Here is a 25,289-nt window from a genome sequence, read left to right as displayed (position 1 = left end):
GCCCTTTATGTGCAAGGACTGAGGGCCTGATTCAGAGCCGGACGCTTTTTTATTTGTGTGGCCTCCTGGCCGCTCGCATAGCTGTGGGTGACCACCCACAGCTATTGCGAGCGGCCAGGTGATGGTCGCGATGACCTCGACCATCGCGACCATCGGGGCTTGCGATGAGACCCTTGTGGTAGGGCCTCGTTCCCGCAAGCCCCAGTGAGCTTCTGGCTCTTAATAGAGCCGGAAGCTCCCCACTGACATCACTCGTGATGTCAGTGGGGCCGCCCCAAACGGCAGGCGTTCCGTCGGGAACGCCTCCGTTTGGCCAGCCACCCCCCGGCCGCCTCCAAAACGGGACGAGCTGTCAATCAGAATCGACAGCTGCCCCCTTTTGGTGCGAGACCCGGAGCGATGGAGTGCCTGTCGCTAACCGGGTCTTGCGCATGCGCACGTCGGAGCCGGCTCCGGCATGCGCAGTGGCCAAACATCGTCCGGCTCGCGAGCGCATATCGCTTGCGAGCAGGTCTGAATCAGGCCCTGAGACCTCTTAGACTACTGAAGTTGATTAGGAGGGATTTTAAATAGACTCAAAAAACTATTATTTTGTTAATAATAATGGAATGATTACATGACCTCTGGTGGCTAGTTTATGGCAGGACATTCAGTGTCAGGACCTATAGAGGGGTATTCAATATGAAACGTTAACTTCACTGTCGAAGTTAACGTTTCATATCGGAGTTTTTACCTACGTTAAAGTATCGGGCGCGCTCCCGCTTATCCCCGTATTCAATATATAATTAACGAAAACGGGAAACTCCAAAGTTGGATTTGCGTAAAGTTACGAATTTTTCCTTAAAAAAATTGTAAGACCCCCCTAAAGTAGTAAAAACATGGTGGAACACTATGGGTACCCCCGTTTTAGCCTTTAATTGAAAGTCGGGGATTTAAATAGCCACAGCAGGTATTTTTCCCGACATTGAAGAAGTGATGCAGAAGAGCACTTAGGTTATTTTTTTTGTTTTTTTAAGTGGTCCCATCAAATTTGGGGTAAATGAAAATGGGTACTAGCATATTTTTATGTCCCTAAAGTAAGTTTTTAAAAATTCTGCATTTGTGCACCTGCCGCTATAATTCTATTCTAGAAAACACCTGCCGCATACTTGCGGAATAGCCCTGAACCTATTTCCCTATTGTTAAACAATTTTTTCCCATTTGTTTTTTTTACACCCCAATTTTTAAATAAATTTTTTGGGGTGTCCCTATTTTTTTTTAAAACTTTTTTTGACACAGTTCATTTTTAAATGTCATTCCCAGGGGTGCAGGCTATTTTTTTTAAGCCTGCACCCCTAAACCCCAATTCTGCACTTTTTTTCGACACCTATTCAATGGTGAATAGTTATCCCCGTTTTTTATCAAAGACTTTTCAAACTGCGATAAGTCTTTGAAATTGAATACGGTGTAAAAGTCAAACCTGCGATAATGACGTCAAAAGTGCGATATTAACGCAAAAACGATATTATCGCTCCCATATTGAATACCCCTGTTAGTCTGAAGTCTAATGTCAGGGCTGTAACTAGGGGCGTGCATCCTGTGTTGGTGCATCGAGCGCAGGGCCCTGGGGGCGGCACCATTGCTGCCCCAAGGCACCTGTATGTGGCTCGCTGTGGGTCTGGAATGGCACCCTGCAGTCAGTAGCGTTACTGGGACGTTTCGGGCAGGCATCCTGCAGCCTATAGAGCTGCCTGGAGCATCCATAGGACACTCTGAGACATTCTGGCTGCCCCTTACGGGAGGGAGCAGCCAGATTGGCATAGCAGGGGGGCGTGGCCGGCATCAGGGGGTGCAACCAGACATCTTACCCGGCAGTTGTGGGCGGAGCGGGGCATGGCCACGAAATCACGTAATTTTGGCCCCACTTCCGCTATACAATGCCGAGATTACCGGCATTGTAAAGCAGGGGGCGGGGCCAAAATGATGTGATTCAGCGTGATCGCATCATCGGCCTCCCCCGCTGCAAAGGGTTTCTCTTGTAACTGCAGGGGCGGGAGCGGAGTGGTCGGCGGCCACCGGGAGGCTTGTCTGACTTTCCAGGGAGCCGGGAGCGGCACACAATTTTAGGGAGGCTCCCGGCCAAATTGGGAGGGTAGGCAAGTTTGAGATACACTATATATATTTATATATACACAGGTGATCCGGCACTCGCAGAAAAAGAATCCAATGTACTTGCTCCGGTGCCCTCCTTACAGGGAACGGCGTCCCCGATACATACAGCACACAGAGGCGGCACTAGATAATGTGTGGGACTCCAGCTGCTGTGGAACTACACACCCCAGCATTCCCTTACACAGTTTTAGCATGCTCTAACAGCAAATCTTTTGCATGGCATACTGGGATGTGTAGTTCCACTGCAACTGGAGTGCCACACAGTGCCTATCCATTGGGTATAGCTTCCAGAGCAGTCAACAAGATCTAACTGACAGCTTCCAGCACGTGCTTTCTTGTAGATAGCTAAATGTTCCTGCCAGCTTCCAACAGATCTGGATCAACAACAGAAATATTATTTGAGCTGCGTATGATATTTATTTCGGTAAAAGTGCATGGGTTAAGTAAATGGATCTGTTCTACATTTACAGTGATAAATTATTTTATGTTTCAGTGAATTTGGACAGGCTAAATGATGATGTCAAGCGATATAGCTGCACTCCAAGAAATTTCACCGTGAATCTGCGGGAAGAGCTGAAGATAACCAGTGCAGTGTTTTTTCCACGTTGCCTCCTGGTTAAACGCTGTGGAGGAAACTGCGGCTGTGGCACTGCGAATCCCAAATCCTGCACGTGCATGTCCGGGAAAACCGTGAAAAAATACCACGAGGTGATGAAATGCTCATTACAAAATATATTATATTGATATTCATTTGCAAAAACACATGAAGCAGGAATGTTATACTCTTGTATGTCTGTAGCATTTTCTTTACATATGTGCATCTCTAAAGATACTTTCCGAACCAGAAATTACGCACTAGCGCAATTCATTTTCAGTTTTGCAAAAGTGCTTAATTGTCCACCAAACACGGACCATACCGTGTACATCTTCATTGTGTATTCTAAACTACTCCTATAAATGGGTTTTGTGCGACTTTTTTCAGGTTTGTATATTATTACTATATCACCGCACTAGATGTTCAGAATATAAATGCCCCAGAACGCCGTTCCTGAAGCTCCTTTGAAAAATGACATAATCAGGAATGGCGTTCCGGAACCGCCTGTCAGCGGGGAGCATTGGGTGACTTTGGTGCTGGGCCACAAGCTGATTGCAGCTAGCTGAACGGCAGCCATGGAGAGTCAGGCTTGCCTACCCTCCCGATTTGGCCGGGAGCCTCCCGATTTTCGGGTGCCGCTCCCGGCCCCCCAGAAAGGCAGGCAAGCCTCCCGGAAGTCTCTGACCCTCCCTACCTCCCCCATGAAACAACTAGAAAGCCCCACAGCGGGGGGCCCGGTGACGCGATTCGCGCTGAATCGCGTCATCGTGGCCCCGCCCCCTGCTTCACAACACCAAAAATAATGGCATTGTGAAGAGGGGGCCAGCCACGATGACGCGAAGGTGCGGTCCCGGATCCACCCCGAATGAAAAACAACCTGGCCGGCCCCGCCCCCCGCTGCTAGCCGACAATCAGCTCCCTCCCGGAAGGCTGGAGCTGATTGTCGGCTAGTATGTGGAGAGTGAGACACGGGCGGTATTTTGAATTGGGCACCGGCCATGAGACAAATCACAGCTCGCCGACTGGCAGCCAATCAGATTATATAAATGAAAGAGAATAAAATGTATTGGATTCTCAGTTTAGCATAACCTGATAGGAAGGATGCGGCAGGAAGTGGCTGATGCAAACTCAGGATCAGGCCCTTATTGGCTTGCATTCAAATACGCAAATATATTGTTCCACAGGATGTTTAACTCGCACCACCCCTGCGTATATGTGTATATCCAATTATGAAGAATAAATGCAATATTTGCTGTACCCCTAATCCGATGAACCTAATAAATAAATATTATGCTACCCAATAGGAAGTAGAATTAGGCAAAACTATGCTTATTTAAAACCACTTTATAATTGTGGCCAGAGCTTACTGTACTTCATTTCTGCCCTAATGTTCATTTGACAGAATACGCCTCTTTTTGTATACAGTATTTATACTGTTCTGCAAGTGGTAATTTAAAAACAATTACAAAATCTCTACCATTCTCGGGAGGGGACTATATGCCTTTGTTTACAACATTCAGAAGAAGATGAATTATAGTCTAGGAGAAATGCTGAACACTGGAGTAAAATGACATTAAGCTACAGTAGGTACCGCAATAGGGACGACACATATGGACAATATCATTAGACTATATTCCTGTTTTACTGAAATGAACTTGCATATGTTACATGTTACAAGTATCTGTTCTTCGCAGAGGTGACTAAATGGTTCAGCCAATCAAATGAAAGTACGTTAATTGTTGCATCCGATTCAATTTGTAAAAAGTTCTGTAATGTAGAATCAGACAGTAATCAGAAATTTCACTCTGTTGTCTCAGAATAGATCACCTCAAAAATAAAGTTAAAGGAAATTTTAAGATTTGTCTACTGACATTAAAAAACACACTCAGGGGCAAACGCACCCGTGGCAGAGGGCTGGGGTGGACAATAATGCCCAATCCACCCCTGGCAGAGGGTGGTCTCAAAATGCTTGAATGGGGAATCTGTTACATTGGGAGGGAGCGAGGGAAAGTAAGGGGTATACTAAAGTGCAGGTTTTTAGAAGTGGAGATGTTGCCCATAGCAACCAATCAGATTACACTGTAGCTATTACATTCTAGAAGGTGGTAGATAAATGATAAGTAGATTCTAATTGGTTGCTATGGGCAACACCTCCACTTCTAAAAACCCACACTTTAATAAATATACCCCTAAGAGAGAGAGAGAAACATACCTACCTATTGGAAGCATGGAAGTTGAAAATCTACAGTATCTCAAAAAGTCTACTGTCATGGCAGCCTGAATGTTGGTGCTTAATGAATAAACACAATGTTGCCACTGCTGGATGCGGTGACCAGGAAACAGTTCACGATATAAGGGAATGAGCCCCACAACTGGGTATTGCTGGGTCTATGATCTTCTGTGATCACTCTGCTTTATCTATAGCAATAGGTAGCAAGGTAAAGTCAGCATTAGGAGGTAGCGATTACAGCAGAGATGGGAGGAGGGTGTTTCTGGGCAACTGGAAAAACACCCTAAGTGCGTGCTTGCCTCTTGTGTAGAATATGGATAGATTGATTTACCAACATCCCTCTCTGTATCACCTCTCAATTCTCCTGAACTGATTCAGATACTGATGTAAGATAACTTTGTACAGTATTTCCCAGTTGTGTAATAACTTCAAACTATCCTTCAAGAATTTGGGTGTGTTTAATATCTCTGCAAATGGCTCAGAAATTAGTTATGCACAATGCACAGTATTATACCAAAATAATGATGCTCCTCCACTTCAGTAGTATAATTAAAAATAAATAAATAAACTGTTGCCACATTTGAACAAAAATGAAAATACTCGATTATTTTTAACAACAAATAATTTTCGAGCAAGCCTTGTTTGCTTCATTATTTATTATTTTAGTATGTTAAATCTTGTTTTAGCCTAATGAGCTTGTATCACAAGTCTGTGATCCCTTCCTTCACAACCTAAAATGTAACATTCCCAGGTGTAAAGTATAGTTTCTTCAACTTGAGCATATACACGTTAGCCAATTCAAAAAGAGAATGGACAGTTTAGCAATAATTAGAGATGTGTGCGGACCCCCATGTTTTGGTTTTGGTTCTAATTTTTCATCATGTTCTAGTTATGATTTTAGATTTGCCAAAACCGCCCTCAAGTCTTGGATTTCTTGAAAATCTATGCAAATTGATTAAAATTCGATAAAAATTGTTTAAAAAAAATCTATAAAACAGCTATTTTGGACCTGTTTAAATGCAATCCAAAACGCGAGTTGGGTTTTTAGTTCCAAACTGACTGCAGAACCAACACAGAACTCGGTAAACACAGAACCCCAAAGTTGTTCCAAGCTGGGACTCGATTCCACTCGGACCCCCTAAGTGCGGGTGTGTTCGTATTTCAGGAAAAGCAAAGTGCACATCTCTAGTAATAATATTCTATATAGCAGCAGTGCTGGAACTACTGACACTGAAATATGTGACTGTTACGTTGCCGGAGATGAGTGCTGTGGGGCAGAGGGGTGTCACCCGAGAACCCCGACCAGTGCAGACCAGTGGCGGAACTTCCAGAGACAATGGAGTCAGTTGCCGCCGAGCGCCCAGCCCTGAAAGGGGCATCTGGCTGAGCTGGCACCATTGTCTCCAGGGTCCCGGCCATTCCACTTCCTTTCTACCGCTGGCTTCGCTGTAAATAAAAGAAAGCCAGAGAGAGGAGCCGCTGAGCTGAGCACCAATCAGGATCAGCGGCGCTCCTCCTCCGGCTCAACTACACTACACACTCAGTGCTATGTGGTCTCGGCGGGCCGCGGACATCACCATGTATCATGTGACCACCCGCGACCTCACGCTGTGCCTGCCCCATGCCCCTTATTCTGAAGAGCCACCCGACACTGCAGACTGGTCTGTGTAGAGTGCGGCCGGGACCCGGGAGACAGAGGATCTGCCTGGGCAGCGCAGCGGGCTGTGGCACTGTGACTGGGGAGACAGGCAATAAAAATCAAGTAAGTCTGTCTGTCACAGTGTCTGGCAAACCAAGCAAGTGGGGTCGTTGCTTGGCGTTGGACTCAGCGCGGGGGGGGGTGTTGAGGGAGGGGGGTGGATGATATGTTTCCAAAGCATATATTTTATCACTCTTCCATGTTAGGGGGGGGAGTGGTGTGCTGAGGGAGAGGGGATGATATATTTAGAAAGCATATATTTTATCACTCTGCCATGTTAGGGAGGGGTGAGGGGTGTGCTGAGGGAGGGGGGATGATATATTTATAAAGCATATATTTTATCACTCTGCCATGTTAGGGGGGGAGGGGTGTGCTGAGGGAGGGGGGGATGATATATTTATAAAGCATATATTTTATCACTCTGCCATGTTAGGGAGGGGTGAGGGATGTGCTGAGGGAGGGGGGGATGATATATTTATAAAGCATATATTTTATCACTCTGCCATGTTAGGGGGGGACGATATATTTATAAAGCATATATTTTATAGGGGGGGTGGCACCAACATTTATCTTGCCTCCGGGCAACTGAGATGAAGTTACGCCACTAATGCAGACAATTGCTAAATTTTTCTTACTGCCACCTATGTGCAAATTTAATTCCATTGCTGAAATATTTCTTTTTACAGCCTCTCCTTCATTTCTCCTTGCAGCATCTATTATAAATACCACCTATATGAAATGTCCAAGTTTACTTTAGGTTTTCATTACAGTCTAATAAATGGGAGAACTTAAAAGCCCTATAACACGGGCCAGCACAGTTGGAGAATGTACTATCACACTCAGTACATTTTGTACTTTGGCTTCTAGTTGTGTTGTAACTTAGAACTTGGATAGTAAACGTGGTCCTAAAAAAGAAAGTAAATAAGGAAATGTCATTAATTAGTATACTGTACATTACACAGTTTCAGGACATGCACCCTTTGTGATCTCTATGTTTTGTACTTCAGCCAATGTTACATTGGTACACAATAAGCCCTTAGCTGGTCTATTTGTACATACATGAGAAGGGGATGGTGTTTGAACTGTAATTCAGGGGCACAGAGGGTGAGAGGCAGGTACAAAGTACCTGGGCACAAGCCTTTACAAGGGGGCATGTTGGAGGTGATTATGATGGGGTATGCCTCGTACATACATGAGAAGGGGATGGTGTTTGAACTGTAATTCAGGGGCACAGAGGGTGAGAGGCAGGTACAAAGTACCTGGGCACAAGCCTTTACAAGGGGGCATGTTGGAGGTGATTATGATGGGGTATGCCTCGTACATACATGAGAAGGGGATGGTGTTTGAACTGTAATTCGGGGGCACAGAGGGTGAGAGGCAGGTACAAAGTACCTGGGCACAAGCCTCACAAGGGGGCATGCTGGTGGTTATTATGATGGGGTATGCCCCATTAATGACCCCAAATTAGCTAGATTTTGAGCAGGGGAAAGTGGATGTGTCGAGAAAAAAACTTTCTATTGGTCCAACATCATCACATCCCTCCTAGGCGATGTGCAGACCATCAGATGTTTTATGAACGCTACAGATGTGTCCACTTACAACTACTCTCAAATCACACTATATAGCCCTGGTTTGCATCTAGGCACAGTTTTGTCCAGAATATGCATCTTATTTGCGTCACTATTACAGCATAAGTAAAATGCGCGGGTACCTTGCACACTGCCTCTGCATTGCATACAGCTGCTGTGTGTGACTCAAACACTAGCCCCAGCAATAAGGCAATACCAGTGAGGCACACAATGCATCGCACCACACAGTATTGTGCTCAATCTGCAACTTTATACCCACTTCACTGAGTCAAAAATACTCTACTATGTGAAAGTCCGGAAATGGGTGCACATGGTAGAGCATCTCAGTCACACCATGCTTCTCATCTCTGTGGCCCTCACTCCCTCTGATTGGCTGTGAGAAGTGTCATTCTGGGTGCTGTTTCCTCAATATTAAAGATAGTGATTAGTGACACTGAGTAACCCTCATAGTGTGACATCCATAGCACAAGCGTTATACATGCAGAGATCTCACAGGAGGCTCATCTTGTCGATGTGCAGAGCTGCAGCAATATTATGGGGTCTATTCATGTAGCAGTGAAAAGCCCTTTATCAGTGATAACAGGGCTTTTCACTGCTTCTCCTTATTCACAGGGTTTACTATGGAGTAATCTCAGATATCTCCAGCGGTGGCCCTGATTAGTATACACATCGCTTCCCCATATGGGGAGAGCGATTCATAGGAGCATGGAGAGCTTCTAAAAAAAATTTCTCCAACTCAGGATGGCAGTGACAGCCTCCTGAGAGGAGAAGAGCAGGGAAGACAGCTGTCTCCCCACCTTCTCCCCGCCCCCTTCCCTGACACCGGCCAATCAGTTCTGTCCTTTCAGTTGCTTAATGAAGTGACCCGGCACTGTCCCCCCTTGTCCCTGTACTGCTGCTGTCTGCAGGTGCTTGCACACTAGAGATCCTGGATTCAACACTGCGGTCTCCAAGGACCGCAGCAGCTGAAGACTGGATCGCCGGTGTCCCGGATTTCACATTACTTCGCTGGAGAGGTAAGTATATATGAATTGCTACTTAACTCAACTATATATATTGCATCAAACCAATGCGATATATAGTGAAGCTTAAGAATTCATATCACAAAAGCTACATGAATAGATCCCAAAGGGGTCTATTCATAAAGAACATGAAGTGGCTCACGATAAACATCACTATATATCACATTACATCTATGCGATATACAGTATAGTGATGTTTAGTAGCCATTCATGTACACTTGCCTGTCTGGCGTCTTTGGGCGCTGTCCGGCCCCTCCGCGATACCTGGACGCCGTGAGAATACAGACCTATCGGGAGCCTGATATGCCTGTATTCTTACTATGCATGCCCCATTGTCCGAGAGCAGCAGGTCAGACCTGCTGCAATGAACGCTGGGAAAAGGGGGCGGAGCCAGCGCCAACAGGGAAGTATGCTACTTTTCTGCTCTGTTCAGATTGCGGTACAGTCTACGCCATCCTCAGATGGTAAATCTGTACTGCAGGAGAGGAACGGGAAGCTGAGCTTTCCGTTCCTTTATGAATCGCAATTCATACACGAAGCGGGGGTGCTGCTGGAGTAGGAATACCCTTCTCCACGGTAACCCCCTCTATGAATTGCCGAAAGCCCTGTTTTCAGCTAAACAGGACTTTTCACTGCTTTATGAATAGACCCCTATATCCACCATGCTCAGCCCTACATTACTGCTACACCTCATTGAACTCCCCATACTCAACACTGCCTGTTAGCATTACACCATTCATCCTTACATACCCAGCACTATGTCATTAACCCCTTCATAAACATCACTACCTCCCTACACTACATCATGGTACCCAGGGCCATAGAGAGCATGGCTGGGCCCGGGTACTGGCATGGGGCATGGCCTAATGTAAGGGGCATGGCCAGGCCTCCTTACAAAAAAACCCACAGTACTTGCAGCATCGCAAAGCACCGTTGTGTCCCTCAGTGGCATATCCAGGGGGCAGGCTTGATCAGTGACATTGCTCTTACCCCTCAGGTGCAGGCAGAATAGACTCACTGTATTCACTACAGCCCAGCAAATAGTCTGTGCTGGGCTCTGCTGACGCTGAAAGGACTAAGAGGAGGGAGGGGACCAGACCTAGCTGTTTTCCTATTGACTACAAAGCAGATACTGTAAGATGGGACTGTCTAGCAGAGCAGAAAGCCAGTCCAGACCTAGCTCTTTCACCAGTGACTGCAAAGTAGACAAGCGGGGACTGTCTAACAGAGCAGAATGCCGGACCAGACCTAGCTGTTTCCCCGGCAGATAAGCCAGGACTGTTTAATGGAGCGTGAGTATCATCACGGCGGTTGGCTGCCAACTCCTATAGATACAGCAGCTACCTTTACTCTGCATGTGAATATCATGAATGTATCAACTGTTCTAAGGTGAAGAACGATTATTGCTCCTGCTTTGAGCTCATTACTGCGGCTTATTGGATTACCTACCTGGGGAGCAGCAAGCTGCCATTGCCCATTAGAGGGAATTAATAGCGTGCTCGAGGAGCACTTGCCAACAAAAAAACAAAAAGTTTTTTACACTGTTGAACTCTGCTGTGTTTTTTTCTTTTATGTGTGGACTCTACAGGGACTCCTGGGACTAAACATACAGATACTCTGGGCCTGATTCAGCTTTGGGAATAGAGTGAGATTTAGCACTAAACTGATCATATGGGTGAAACCAGGCTGCACTGCAGGTGGGGCAGATTTAAAATGTGCAGAGAGATTTAGATTTGGGAGGGAGGTGTCCAAACTGACCTCTAAAGTGTAGAGTAATAATAAAGCTGTGCAGTATTTGTGGGCTACATACAAAAGCAGCCAGTATTTAAACTACATGCAAAACAATGTATGTATTTACACCGCTTGCATTGCAACATGGTTTGTGCAGGTACACAGTTAAGTGCTAATTCTCAAGGTGCATACACACGTAACGATTTTGTAACTAAGGATTATCTGTTAGATTATGTCAGATTTTCAATTGAAAAAGTGAACGATTTTTTGAAGTGTAATGAACGATTTTTACAAAGATGAACAAAAAATGTTTCTTCCCTTAATGAAAATCGTTATGTTGGACAGTCTGAAATGGATGATGAACGATAGCTACAAACGGGAGCACGCTAGAACGATTATCGTTCATCGTTATAACTCAGAAACTGAACGATTTTTTGAACGATTGAACGATAACGACGTTGTTAACAACAAATCGTTCAAAATATTGTTACGTGTGTATGCACCTTCACTCTATTCTAGAGGTGTGCACCGGCCACTTTTCGTGTTTTGTGTTTTGGATCTGGATCTTTCTTCGTGTTTTGGATCTGGATTGGTTTTGCCAAAACCACCCTTCCATGTTTTGGGTTCTCGGTTTTGTGTTTTGGATCTGTATTTTTTGAAAAAAAGCATAAAAACAGCTAAAATCACAGAATTTGTGGGTTTTTCTGCTCCTATGCTATTATTAACCTCAATAACATTAATTTCCAGTCTATTCTGAACACCTCACAATAGTGTTTTTATGTCCAAAAGGTTGCACCGAGATAGCTGGATGACTATGCTAAGCGACACGAGTTGGCGGCACAAACACGTGACCCATCTAGGAGTGACACTGCAGTAGCAGACAGGATGGCAGTTTGAAAAACTAGGCCCCAAACAGTACATAATGCAAAGAAAAAAAAGAGGTGCAAGATGGAATTGTCCTTGGGCCCTCCCACCCACCCTTATGTTGTATAAACAGGACATGCACACTTTAACAAACCAATAATTTCAGCACCAGGGTCTGCCACAAGACTGTGGCTGAAATGATTGGATCGTTTAGGCCCCCACAAAACAAGCTGGCAATTAATCTGTCCCTGCACAAACTTGCTCTACAGAGGCAAGATGTCGTCCTCATCCACCGATTCCTCACCCTCTTCAGTGTTGTGTACATCCTCATCCTCACAGAGTATTAATTCGTCCCCGCTGAATCCACCACCACAGGTCCCTCTGTACGTTCTGGTGGCTGGTCTCCCTGGAAGAGTTGATAATTAATTTTTATGATCATCTTCTCCACATTATGTGGAAGCAACCTCCTACGCCTTTCGCTGACAAGGTTCCCGGCTACACTAAACACTCTTTCGGAGTACACACTGGAGGGGCAACTCAGGTAAAATAGAGCCAGTTTGTACAGAGGCCTCCAAATTGCCTCTTTGTCCTGCCAGTACAGGTACGGACTGTCTGACATGCCTACTTGGATGCTGTCACCGATGTAATCCTCCACCATTCTGTCAATGGTGACAGTATCATATGCAGTGACAGTAGACATGTAAGAAATTGTTGCCAGGTCCTTCAGTCCAGACCATATGTCCAAACTTGGTCCTGCCTGCCCTGCATCACCACCAGCGGGTTGCTTAGGATACCTAAGTTGTTTCCTGGCAGACTGTTATGTTCTGGGTTGTTTGTGGACCCAGGGTGGTAGCAGGAGCGAACACAGAAGCAGATTTGAAAATAAAACTAGGATTTTTAATAAGTGCTTGAGTAGACATATAATGGCAGTAAATAAAAGTCCAGGAATATATAAATGTGCACAAGAGTTCTGTGGTGGGAGCAAAAGGGTTAATGTCCAAGTAGAAACAATTAGAGCTGTCCAGGTGTGCAGGTAGTGAAACTGAAAATAATCAAGCCAGGTTTGCAGGTAGTGAACTGAAAATAATCAAGCCAGGTTTGCAGGTAGTGAACTGAAGCGCAAGATGTCAGCAGGCTCAGGCACTCAGGTATGGGCAAGGGTGATGGAGGAAGCGGGGTAGTCCAGTGGGAGCTAGGAGCTGACAGGCAGACTGGCAGACAGCGAATTCACAGGAACAGGAAGGCACAGAGAACTCCCTCTCAGCTAGGCTGAGATACACGTTGCACTGGCAAAGAAGGAAGACACTGACCCTTCCTAAATACCCCATGCCGTGCTGTTACTGGCCGGAGGGAACATGTGACTCACCAGGATTGGCCAGCCGCATCACATGGCCAGAAGGCAAGATGGCGGCGCCCATGCCAAACGGAACGGAGATGCCGCCAGGTCTCACCAGCGCAGAGTGACAACAAGGCCGCACAACAACGCGCGCAGCCAAAGCCCCCCGCCAGACACCAGCTCCGCCACCAGACAGCCCGCGCCACAACGACCTCACAGGTAACACCCGCCTAGCGCCATGCTGAAATACCCTGGCCGTGACACAGCCCCAGTTGCAGGAGAAAATGAAGAAGGAGCTGTTGTGTCACGTTCCGCTTCAGCTGACAGTGTTTTCACCAGCAGGTCTTTGCACTTCTGCAGGCTTGTGTCGGCCGAAAGAGAGACACCACATAGGCTTTAAACCTAGGGTCGAGCACGGTGGCCAAAATTTAGTGGTCTGATTTCAACAGATTGACCACCCTGGAATCCTGGCAAAGCGAATGAAGGGCTTCATCCACAAGTCCCACATGCCGAGCGGAATCGCTCCGTCTTAGCTCCTCCTTCCCTTTCTCCAGCTGCTTCTGCAAAAGCCTGTTGAGGGGAATGACCTGACTCAAGCTAGCAGTGTCTGAACTGACTTCACATGTGGCAAGTTCGAAGGGCTGGAGAACCTTGCACAACATGGAAATCATTCTCCACTGCGCTTGAGTCAGGTGCATACCCCCTCCTTTGCCTGTCAGTGTTTCTCAAACTCTGTCCTCAGGACCCCACACAGGTCATGTTTTGCAGGTCACCCAGCAGGTGCACAGGTGTACTTATTATGCACTGACACATTTTAAAAGATCCACAGGTGGAGGTAATCATTTCACTTGTGATTGAGAGGAGACATGGAAAACATGCACTGTTTGGGGTCCTGAGGACTGAGCTTGAGAACCTGTGGCTTATGTCATAGGTGGATGTATAGGCTTGAATGGCCTTTTGCTGCTCCTCCATCCTCTGAAGCATATAGAGGGTTGAGTTCCACCGCGTCACAACCTCTTGCTCAGGTGAAGGCGGGGCAGGTTCAAGAGTGTTTGCTGGCGCTCCAGTCTTCAGCACGCAGTCACTGAATGGCGAAAGCAGCCAGAAATTTTTCGGGCCACCCAAAGCGTCTACTGCACGCCCCTGTCGTTTTTCAGCAGATTCTGCACCACCAAATTTATTTGCATATCAGCAAGTGGACTGTGGGTGCTCCTTTCAGCACTTGCAGAGGGCATGCAAATGGTGGAAAGAGCCACCTCTTCCCATCCAATGCTGGGAAGGTCAGGCATCACAACCGCCACCACACTTGGACTCTCCTTGGGGGTTTGTGATATCTTCTTACAACGCACAGTTCTTCGCTGTGCTTTTGCCAGCTTAACTCGTTTGATTTTTGTAGCGGGAGGAGGGCTTCCATCGTCATGTGAAGCTGAACCACTATTCATGAACATAGGGAAAGACCTTAGCCGTTCCTTGCCACTTCGTGTCGTAAATGGCATATTGGCAAGTTTACGTTTCTCCTCAGATGATTTAAATATTTTTTAAGGTCATTTTCCTGAACTTTGTCATTTGGGATTTTATATGCCCTCTACTATGACATTGGGCATCGACCTTGGCAGACGACGTTGATGGCATTTTATCGTCTATGTCATGACTAGTGGCAGCAGCTTCAGCACTAGGAGGAAGTGGTTCTTGATCTTTCCCTATTTTATTTTTATCGGACAAAGTTTTGTCCTCCATTTATGTTATATTGATATATACGTGCGGCTAAGGCGCACACAAACACAGAAAAACAGAATTATACATTTTTTTGGGAGTGCACTTTAGGGGTTACACCACCCTTTAACAGACTTATGATACAAGCGCACGAATGGCGCTGCTCCTTTGTTGATGCATGTGCGGCTACAGCGCACACAATTCACAACATAGAACAGAAGAATTTTTAATTTTTTTTGGAGTGCACTTTGGGGGTTACACCACCCTTTAACAGACTTATGACACAGGCGCATGCTTGGCGCTGCTCCATTGTTGATGCACGTGCGGCTACTAAGCATACATTTCACACACAAACACAGAAAAAAAAGAATTGTTTATTTTTTGTGGAGCGCACTTTGGGGGTTACACCACCCTTTAACACACGAGCCAGCCGCCCCTTTACTTATGACACAGGCGCACACTTGGCGCTGCTCCTTTGTTGATGCATGTGCAGCTATTGCGCATACATTTCACACACAAACAGAAAAAAAAGAATTGTTTATTTTTTGTGGAGCGCACTTTGGGGGTTACACCACCCTTTATCAGACTTATGACACAGGCGCACGCTTGGCGCTGCTCCTTTGTTGCTGCACGTGCAGCTACAGTGCACACAATTCACAAACACAGGAATAAATGTTTTTTTTGCACCTGGGGGGAGCACCCCTGATGGACAGATCACCCCCTGGACAACACTACAGCACCCCTTTAGGACTACAGCCTTTATGGGACACTGCACAACACAGCCCAGCCAGCCCCTATAGACTTTTGGAGTGGACACAGCCCCTATGGACAACTGACTGCACAACACAGTCCAGCCAGCCCCTATGGACAACAGCAGCACAACAGAGCCCAGCCAGCCCCTATGGACTTTGGAGGAGTGGATACAGCCCCTAAGGACAACAGCAGCACAGCACAGCCCAGCCAGCCCTAACTCCCACCCTCCCTCTACACTGTCCACAGCCGGAGTGAGAAATGGCGCTGACGCGGGGACCTTTTATAGAATCCTAAACCCTCGAGATCCGGAAAGCAGGATGATGATGTTTTGCCTCGATTTCAGTTCCAAGTAAGGCGGGAAAACCCGAGCCAGACTCGGTTCACGACTCGAATCTGGGGGGGCTTGGGGGTTTCGGTATTCAGAAATCCGAACCCGCTCATCCCTACTCTATTCTCAAAGCTGAATCATCTTGAGACTATTACAATATTAATACTATGTTTCAATAAGGCACCTTCTACTGATGTTGATACACTAAATCACAGGTTCTCAAACTCGGTCCTCAGGACCACGAACAGCGCATGTTTTTCCATGTCTCCTCATAGCATCACAAGTGTAATAATTAGCTACACCTGTGGATCTTTTAAAATGTGTCAATGAATAATGAATACACCTGTGCACCTGCTGGGTGACCTGGGAAATGTGAACTGTGTGGGGTCCTGAGGACCGAGTTTGAGAACCACTGCACTTGAGAAATTCACTTTCATATATTTGCTAATGAATTGTTTATTACTCCCTGGAACTTAGCATTACTATTTTTCCTTTTTATATGTATATATTTTTAGTTTTTTTTGCACATAACTTAATTACATTAATTTTATGGTCTCCCATTTCTGACACCAGGACCGAGCCTTCTTTTATGTACCGTTGGCTCACGGCAGCAGGTTGGATACTGTTTAGCAGCAGGTTGGATACTGTTTATTGATTGAGTGCTTTTTGGGGAGCCTAGTTTTTCTTCCTTAGTTTGCATATGCATGTACCCTACCTTGGTGGTTTTTGGGATTCCAGGCCAATCCTCTCAAAAATTTCCTATATGTAATGACAGTAATATGCATGTTTTATGCCTCATAAGCAAAAATATATGCACACATTTTGGTAAAATCTTTAACACCCTTGACATTTTACTACAGAACACAAATCATGTTCACTATAATTGCAGCTACCCAGTGCTGAAGCTACTAAACTATTATATAGAGTATAAAGTCTTTGAATATATCAGTTCTCTGATCAGCCATTCAAGCTGTCCAATTTCTACCTTGTTCAAACACTCATCCGCTGTCTTGTCTGGGAAAAGGGTTTGCCAATTTTTCTCCTCTTATCAGCAGAACCCATATACCATGCTCATGTTTTTTAATATAAAACACAGGGAAAATCCCACAGCTGTCAGAGGGCTTGTTAACTTAAACGCTGTCCAAATCTCTACTCTCATCCCAGGAATACACTTTCCTTTTCCTAGAAGAAATAGATTTTTTTTCTCTCCAAAGATCCCACTAGTGTCAGTCATTTCTTTTTGCCCTGGTATTAATAAAATATGAACGAAGATTGTTGTGTGCTTATTGCTTAAATCCAAAAGTGCCTTAGGTGTATTTCAATTGTAAAGAAAAAAATTTAATGTTTTAAAAAAAGATTCAACTACATGATAAACCAGTGAAAGAAAATGGTAAAAAAAAAAAAAAAAAAGGCAACGTTTTTTTTTTGTTTTTTTTTTTAAATATATCAACTTTAAAGAGGAGGAAAAATAGAAAGAAATATAGACTACAGTATATAAGTTTTTAGAGCATCTTAGAGCAAAACGTTAGCTTGAGAATAAATCATGAATGGGTGAATCATGACCATACTTTCCTACTCTCCAAAAATCGGTTGGCTCCTCTGGCAGCCCGGAAGAGTGGGCAAGTCTCATGAGCCAGTGGCCAGCCGCCCGCAAGCCGCTCACTTAGCTGGCGAAAGTGTTCGGTCTGGGCGGCCGATGACGTGAGTCATGAGGGTAAATTTACTAACGTGACAGTTTTTGAAGTGAGTTTTAGAAGAGATGTTGCCCATAGCAACCAATCATATTCTAGCTATTATCTTCTAGAAGGTGCTAGTTAAATGTGAAGTAGAATCTGATTGGTTGCTATGGGCAACATCTCTTCTAAAACTCACTTCTAAAAACTCTCAATTTAGTAAATTTACCCCATAGTGTCATTGTGGCACTGCCCCACGCTTCACAATGCCTGTAATCATGGCATTGTGTACCAGGGGCGGTGGCCCCGATGACATGATCACGTCATCGCGCCCATCAGCCTGCCCACATTCTGATGACACGCCCCTTCCCCCCTCTTGCATGGCCAACCTGGCTGCCCTCTCACGGAAGGGACAGCCAGGAAGTCAGCAAGTAGTTTGACCATGGCTGATGTCTTGCTGCTATGCCCTCACAATGTCAGTCATTTTCTATTTACACAATGGCTAGCGCAATGTAACCTTGCAATCTGATTGGCTGTCATAATATAAAATGTTCTCTGCACTGAAATAGTCTAGTAGAAAATATGAATGGTCATCCAATTCCTGGTTCATCAATAGATGAATGTTTGAAACTAATTATGGGGCTGAATCATAGGCGGACACAGAAGTGTCCGTTGTTGCGTATATTGGATATCGCCCATCCGGAACTTTATGCAAATGCCGCTACTAAGTCTTTCCCTGGCGTGCATCTGAGTGTGCAAGGACTGAGATGCTCACGTTCAATATCTGTACATGCTGTACTATCGATTGGACGCTACCTTCGATCTCACCATCGAAACTCGCACCAGTCTTATGGCAGGTGCAGTTCCTCTGTCCAAGTTTGACCACATATGTGAGCGGTTGAGCGGCAATTTTCATTGACACACAAGTGACACTCCCATAATACGCCCAGAAGATGGACCATGGGCCTGATTCTGCAGCGTAATGCAATTGCAATTACGTACGCAGATCGATCAATTGTTAAACACTGCATATGCACCGCACTGTGGGTCTCATTCAGACCCGCTCGCGAGCGCTGAGCGCTCGCAAGTGGGTCGATGTTTCCCAAATGCGCATGCGCACAATGGAGGCGCCTCCGTCGTACGCATGCGCGAGACCCTAATAACGACGGGGTAGCCGTCGTTATGGGTCTCGCACCAAAGGGGGCGTGCTGTCAATTGTGATTGACAGCACGCCCCCTTTGGTGGGCGTGCCGGGGGCGTGGCTGCCCAGACGGAGGCGTTCCCATGGGAACGCCTACCATCTGGGTCCGGCCCCATTGACATAACTAGTGATGTCAGTGGGAGTGATTTTGGCTCTGATAGAGCCAAAATCACTCCAGGGCTTGCGGCAACGAGACCATACCGCAAGGGTCTCGTTGCAAGCCCGATGGTCGCGATGGTCTTGACCAACGCGACCATCATGGACGCTCGCATAAGCTGTGGGTGGTAACCCACAGCTATGCGAGCGTCCAAGAGGCCGCCTCACAAAAAAAAAACACACCCTGATTCAGAGCAGGTGCTCGTTCAGAGCGTCCAGCTCTGATTCAGGCCCAGTCACGATAACAACGTGATCACGGATGCACTGAGGAATCCATCGCAGAGTGAGTGACAGGCTGTGAATGTTTGGGGGTGGTAACGGGAGACTGGCTGGAAAAACGCAGGCGTGTCTGTTCTGTTTGAACGCCGTTTCCTGGGTGTTCATAAATTAGCCACTGCGATTGCATACGTGACGAGACTTGCAGTTTCTGCGGCTGGTCAGACCTGGTGTAAATGTTGCGTGAAGGGCTGATGTGCTTCGATGGTACCGATGTACTGTATATACAGGAGTGCGATGTAGTACGTATGTGAGAAAGCAGCAGTGGGCATCTCTATGCCGGATGAGCTATGGCAGATATTAGCATACATTTGCAGCTGCGTTCCATTCGAATTCTCAGCTGCGTACACAATAGCGATCCTTACTGAATCAGGCCCCATATCCATGTGTATGCTAAGACACCTCCCTGTCACAGCACAGGAACACCCAATACATTTTCCATACAATTCTCCATGAGGCATTTGAAATCGCAACTGTGACTCTGTGCAAACACAATCGGTATGCAATCGTGGTGTGGCAAAAAATTACACCGCTACATCCAATATTGGCAGTGTGTACACCTCTGAATCATGCCCTATGTGTCCTGTATAGATCAAATCAAATAATACAACAAGATATTGGTCAATCAAAAAGATCAAAGGGGCCCATACTGTACATCAGCAATCAAAAAAACATAATACTAGAACTGAGGTAGAAGCAATGTTCCATGGTACTGTTAACTTGGCTGAAACTGGACTGGAACTGGTGACACTGGAGACAGGGCTGAAACTGGTGGATTTGTCAACCGGACTGGAACCAGTGATGCTGGAGACCATGCTGGACCCGGTTGACTTGTTAACCACACTGGAACTTTTGATGCTGGAGACTGGGCTGGAATCGGTGGTCTTGTTAACCGGACTGGAACCAGTGACGCCGGAGGCTGGGTTGGAATCCAGGATGATATTGTGGACTGTGGTGAAGAAACAGTGTTAGGACACTGTGAAAGCACAATCCTGAGCCACACTCTGCTGACAAGGAGCGACGTGACACTGGCAACCAGTCAGTGGTTGCTGATTGGTTGTGGGAGTCAGTTGTCCTCAGAACAATACAAGTATTACATTGGTGTTGCAGTAGTCACTTGACTGGACTGGAAACTGTAACCTGTTACTTCGTGGTTCTTATATAGTATCTGTTCTGTTGATAAAATTATATTGTTGTTACAAAAAGAAGCACACAGTGTATGCTCCAATATACATATCATCTCATACATCTCATACATCCTCTCACAGATGTAACAAATCTCTCCCAGGTATCAAAGTGGTTTGGAGGTCAAATGTCAAACTGCCGGTGCTGTGCGTTAGTTTTGAATCCCTTAATTCGCAGAAGGTTGATAGTATAAAGGTCGACATTCAGAAGGTCGAACGCAGAAGTTCAACTGGTTCTGAATGTCAACGGTAAAAAGGTCGAAATGGCCATTAGGACGACCACCATTCTGTCGACATGTATTTAAGTCGATAGGATTAAATGGTTGAAACAGTCAAGAGTTCGACATTTAACACGTTGACACTAAAACGTTAACAGAATGTATTTTTGCTATTTTAGCCTAAACCTAAACCCTAACAACCCTAAACCTAACCCTAATAGTCATGAAAATGTGTCGACATGTTACAGCAAATGTCGACATTTTTGACTGCGTCGACCAATGAACACTGTAGACCTAAATACATGTCGACAGGATGATGGCTGACCTTATCACCATGTTGACCTTTTTACTGTCGACACTCAGAATGTGTAGATCATGTGGGGTCGACACATTCAACCGGTATCCCTATGATGAATCGATTTTTTTTTTCTGCTGCGCATGCATCTAAATTGCACGACGCATGCGTCCCAATTGTCTGCGCCTAGAGTGACGGCACTGATTCAGATGCATGGTCTCTGAAATGCACTAGAAATGTATTGTGCATTCCTGTGCGGTGACAGGAAGTGAAGCATGGAGATGCTGCGTCTTATGGGAGTGTTATAGGGGTGTCCCAGGTGTACCGCTGAAAGTCGCAACGTACAAATACGCTCAATCAAGCCCATTGGAAGCCATATTCAGAAGTAAGGCTGCTGCAAGTTTCGATGGTGCTTTTGATGGTAGTGTCTAAAGAGACACCAAGTGCATGTAAAATTGGGACAAACGATGGTTACCGCCAGTCTTGTTCAGTCCAGGGTACCGGCGGCATTCGCACTGGCCTTTCGAGTTGGCCCTGCTCCTCAGTGCCCCCTGACAAATGGCGCCCAGAGGCCAATGCTGTCATTGCCTCCGGGAGTTCCGCCACTGATACATTAGATACAACTTCCAGACTTTCTAGCTGTTATGGGGTAATCGTACACCTGCTGTATGAAACATTGCCTGTTGTCTAATGCAAGTGAATCACTTCAACACTGTATAAATCATTATTTATTAACAGTTAACATTGCCGGTATATTCCAATTTCCCCTGGAACTATATTGGTGTCTCTTGGCTGATTGGGAAAGCAAGATTATAGAAGACTGTTATTGCTTAACTAGCAGTTTGATCCTAGTCTATGCCGACACAGGTAATTCAGCGGATATAAAAACAAATTGTACTCCCATTGCGTATAACAACACCTGTGTGCAAATTATTTTAATATCTTTTTTTTTTTTTGTCTTTAATTATCTGATTGTCTTAATGGCAGGTGACACCACAGCTGACGTTATCCTGACTTAATTAATAATTAAGTAATCAAATGTTAATTATCTTCATCTGTGCAAGATGTGTCTAATTAAACATCAAAGCCTGGAATGTTTAGTTGTCTCTTTGGAAGAGCCAAAGCAGAATTATATTTAATTTGTGGCACATGCATCAAAAAACTGTGGTAAATGATGTATTATACTTTATATTAGCAAATTGAAACAGTAAGTCTAAAAAACAAAGTTACTGCTTATTAAATAAAGTAATAAAAGGTTTTAAAAAAAAAAACGCTAATGAAGGCAGGCAACTTCCTATGGGCAAAGGTCATAGGTATATTTATAATGGGTGCAGGGTGTGCAGTGCACACAGGCCCCTGGGTCCAGGGGGTATACACCCTGCACCCTTAGTATACCTACCTGGTGCCGGTAAACAGATACTTGCGGCTGAAAAAAAATTAGAGGTTATTAAGCATAATAATTGTCTACATACTTTGTAGGCACTGAGGAATGTTCACAAAGTGACACTCCTAAGTGATCCCCATTAGATTGTCAGCTCTCATGAGCAGGGCCTGCTCTCCTTTTGTCTTAATTTTTTATATTAAGAGCTAACTTACTAGGTGTACCTTAAGATTAACCAATGGGGGATTCAATTAGAGGCGAAATCAGCCAATTTCCTTTGGACAGTCCCCCTAATGATAGTTTATAAAAAAAAATTCCGGAAATTGGGTACTTTGACGAAAAACAACCACTGAAATTTCGGTCAAAATTATAAATTTTTTCATGAAAAATGCGTTTATCGTATTGGATCTGGTATTTCCCCATAAGGATGCGCCAAGTGTTTCAAACATCGCACGTGGCTGGCGCATGCTTTTTTTTTTTAAATCACTAAAAAAATGTCTGCACCAGCCACGTGTTTAAAACACCTGACGCATCCTTATGGCCCTCCGAAATACCAGACCCAAAACGTTAAACGCATTTTTCACGAAAAAAATAATAATTTTATGAAATTTCAGCAGTCATTTTTTTGCCAAAGTATGCAACTCACGGAAAAAAAAATTGCTAAAGTATTATTAAGGGAGCTGTCCGAAGGGTTGTGTAAGAAATCCCCACATTTTTTCCCAAAAATTGGGATTTTGCACATTTTTCACCATTTCTCAAATGGAAAAAAGTTTTCCCCATTTTTACATGAAAAAATATCGCCGGTAATTGAATTCAGCCATATGGCACTATAAGAACTTACATACCTTGTCAACTACTGATCTCTAATATGCCTCTCAGACACAAAATGGAAGCTGCTCAAATCAATTTATATGCTGAAACAGGTGCTTGAAAGGGAGCGTGGTCAGACAGATCAATGTTCTGCAGTTAACTAAAGAGCTAAAGACGGATTGCGCGATCCTGCATTCAATCGGAAACACTGATCCGCTGGTCGGAAATGCAAACTGACGGCCATCAAAGTTCCACAATCTGTCGGAGGATCGGTGAAATTCTCCATGTTAAATTTCACCGATTTGCTAATCACGATTATATTTTGATCGTGATCAGCAAATCAGTGAAATCGAAGATGTTGGATTTCACCAATCCAGAGATTCCGAGTTGAAGGATCACAGGAATGCGCCGATCCCTCACTAGTGTATGAGCCCCTTTACTCTGCATTCATATTTCTGAGGATGCAATGGATTCTGTATACTATACTTTGGTTGGCTTTTAAACTTCTAACAATTTTTATTTTTCTACGTTAGCAATAAGTATTACTCTCGTACTAATCCTGTAGAGAAGTGTATACAATTTTTTCTTTCTCATATTAGTTGGAATCACAACTGCAGGTAGTTTTTCTCTAGGGCATTTTGTATTTGTATTTAATTAAATCTGAAATTAGCAGACTCTCTTAATTTAAAAATAAAAAATAATGTCTAGATATTTTTATTTTATTAACATTTTAATTAATTTGTGCAAGTGTTTTACATGTAATTTTTACATATTTTACAGATACAGGGGAATTCCAAGCTGTTTTCATACAAATATTTAGATTAATGTCTTTCAAGTTAATTTTATATCTACTATGGCCCCATTTGTTTAAAAGATAATTACTTTAATCTTCTTACATGCTATCTAAACACTAGTCCACTTATCAATAGGGGCCGATTTATTAAAAAATAATAATAATAATAATAAATTCCCCAAAACCTAATGTTTCTTATTGCAGCTATTCACATTGATTTTGGAATGGGGTTTGGGTCCATTTATCATTGTTCAATAGTCCTAACGAAGGTCCAAACCTGAACTTTCTCCGTTAATATCATTAAACGCTTACACAGCTGGGGCAGAACTATTGGGTTGTGCCTGCTCACTGTGGGGAACCATTGGAGGTATCGGAATCTACATGGATCATTGTCACTCTCTGAAGATGATGTGAGCTACTGGAGTCACCACCACAAGTGGTGCACTGAGACATGTAGTCGTTCCTTTTGAGGCCATGTACCTGGCTGTGGAATACCCTAAACACTCCCTTTCCTCCATTATAGGCTTTTGAATGAACATCAACTCTCTGATAGGCCAAAAGTCATGAAAGATTGGGAGAGGGACCTAGGGAATTAGATGGTTGTGGATGATTTGCCACAAATTTTTAAGAATACATTTAATAGTTTAATAAACATGTTGGTTATTGAAACCCACTACAAGGTTATGTAATGCAGCTGTTGGTACGCTGCTCCATGTATGGTGGCAATGTCTTGCTCTTTGCCCATTTTGCCATAAGGTGAGTGCGACCCCCACTATCATCCTTCAGGAAGAGTTACATCCTATAGTGTATGTATGTACCCAATGTGGTGGATCAGCTAGATGAAAGGATTAATGTTTTTCAAAATAACATATTTACATTTTCTATAATAAAGCAGAACTATTAAGAAGGAGTATTGTTAAAAAAATTTTTAATGGTTTAAATGGGATGTAGTCAGCATCCTGGTGTGTGGGATACCGACGGTCCAAATACCAGCGCCGGAATCCAGACAGCGTCGGGATCGCGGCTCCAGTATCCCGACCGCCAGCATCCCAGAGGCAAGTATCAGTAGTTAGGGGAGGGTTAGGTTTAGGGTTAGAGGTTAGGCACTAAGGGGGGAGGTTTATGTTTAGTGTGCGGGGAGGGGGAGGTTAGGTTTAAGCACTAGGGAGGGAGGGTTACAATTTGTGTGCGGGGAGGGAGAGGTTAGGTTTAGGCATTGGGAAGGGAGGGAGGGTTAGGGTGTGGGTTGGGAGTTAGGGTTAGTGGTATTATACTCACCTACGGGCATCAG

The 25,289-nt window shown here is 44.7% G+C and overlaps 1 protein-coding gene across 1 annotated transcript in view; it reads left to right on the top strand.

Moving 5' to 3' along the window:
• The window catches only part of PDGFD (platelet derived growth factor D), a 323,815-nt gene that overhangs the window by 294,979 nt on the left and 3,547 nt on the right, over window positions 1-25,289 (top strand). Inside the window, exon 6 of the mRNA XM_088456654.1 lies at window positions 2,645-2,859. Within this exon, the coding sequence (XP_088312780.1) occupies window positions 2,645-2,859 (215 nt within the window). The remainder of the gene's footprint in view (window positions 1-2,644; window positions 2,860-25,289) is intronic.

This window comes from Taudactylus pleione, unplaced genomic scaffold (genome assembly GCF_031769625.1).
Source record: "Taudactylus pleione unplaced genomic scaffold, aTauple2 ptg000711l, whole genome shotgun sequence".
Taxonomy (NCBI): Eukaryota; Metazoa; Chordata; class Amphibia; order Anura; family Myobatrachidae; genus Taudactylus; species Taudactylus pleione.
The sequence above is the reverse complement of the archived record's forward strand: the minus strand, read 5'-3'. Positions and strand labels throughout refer to the sequence as shown.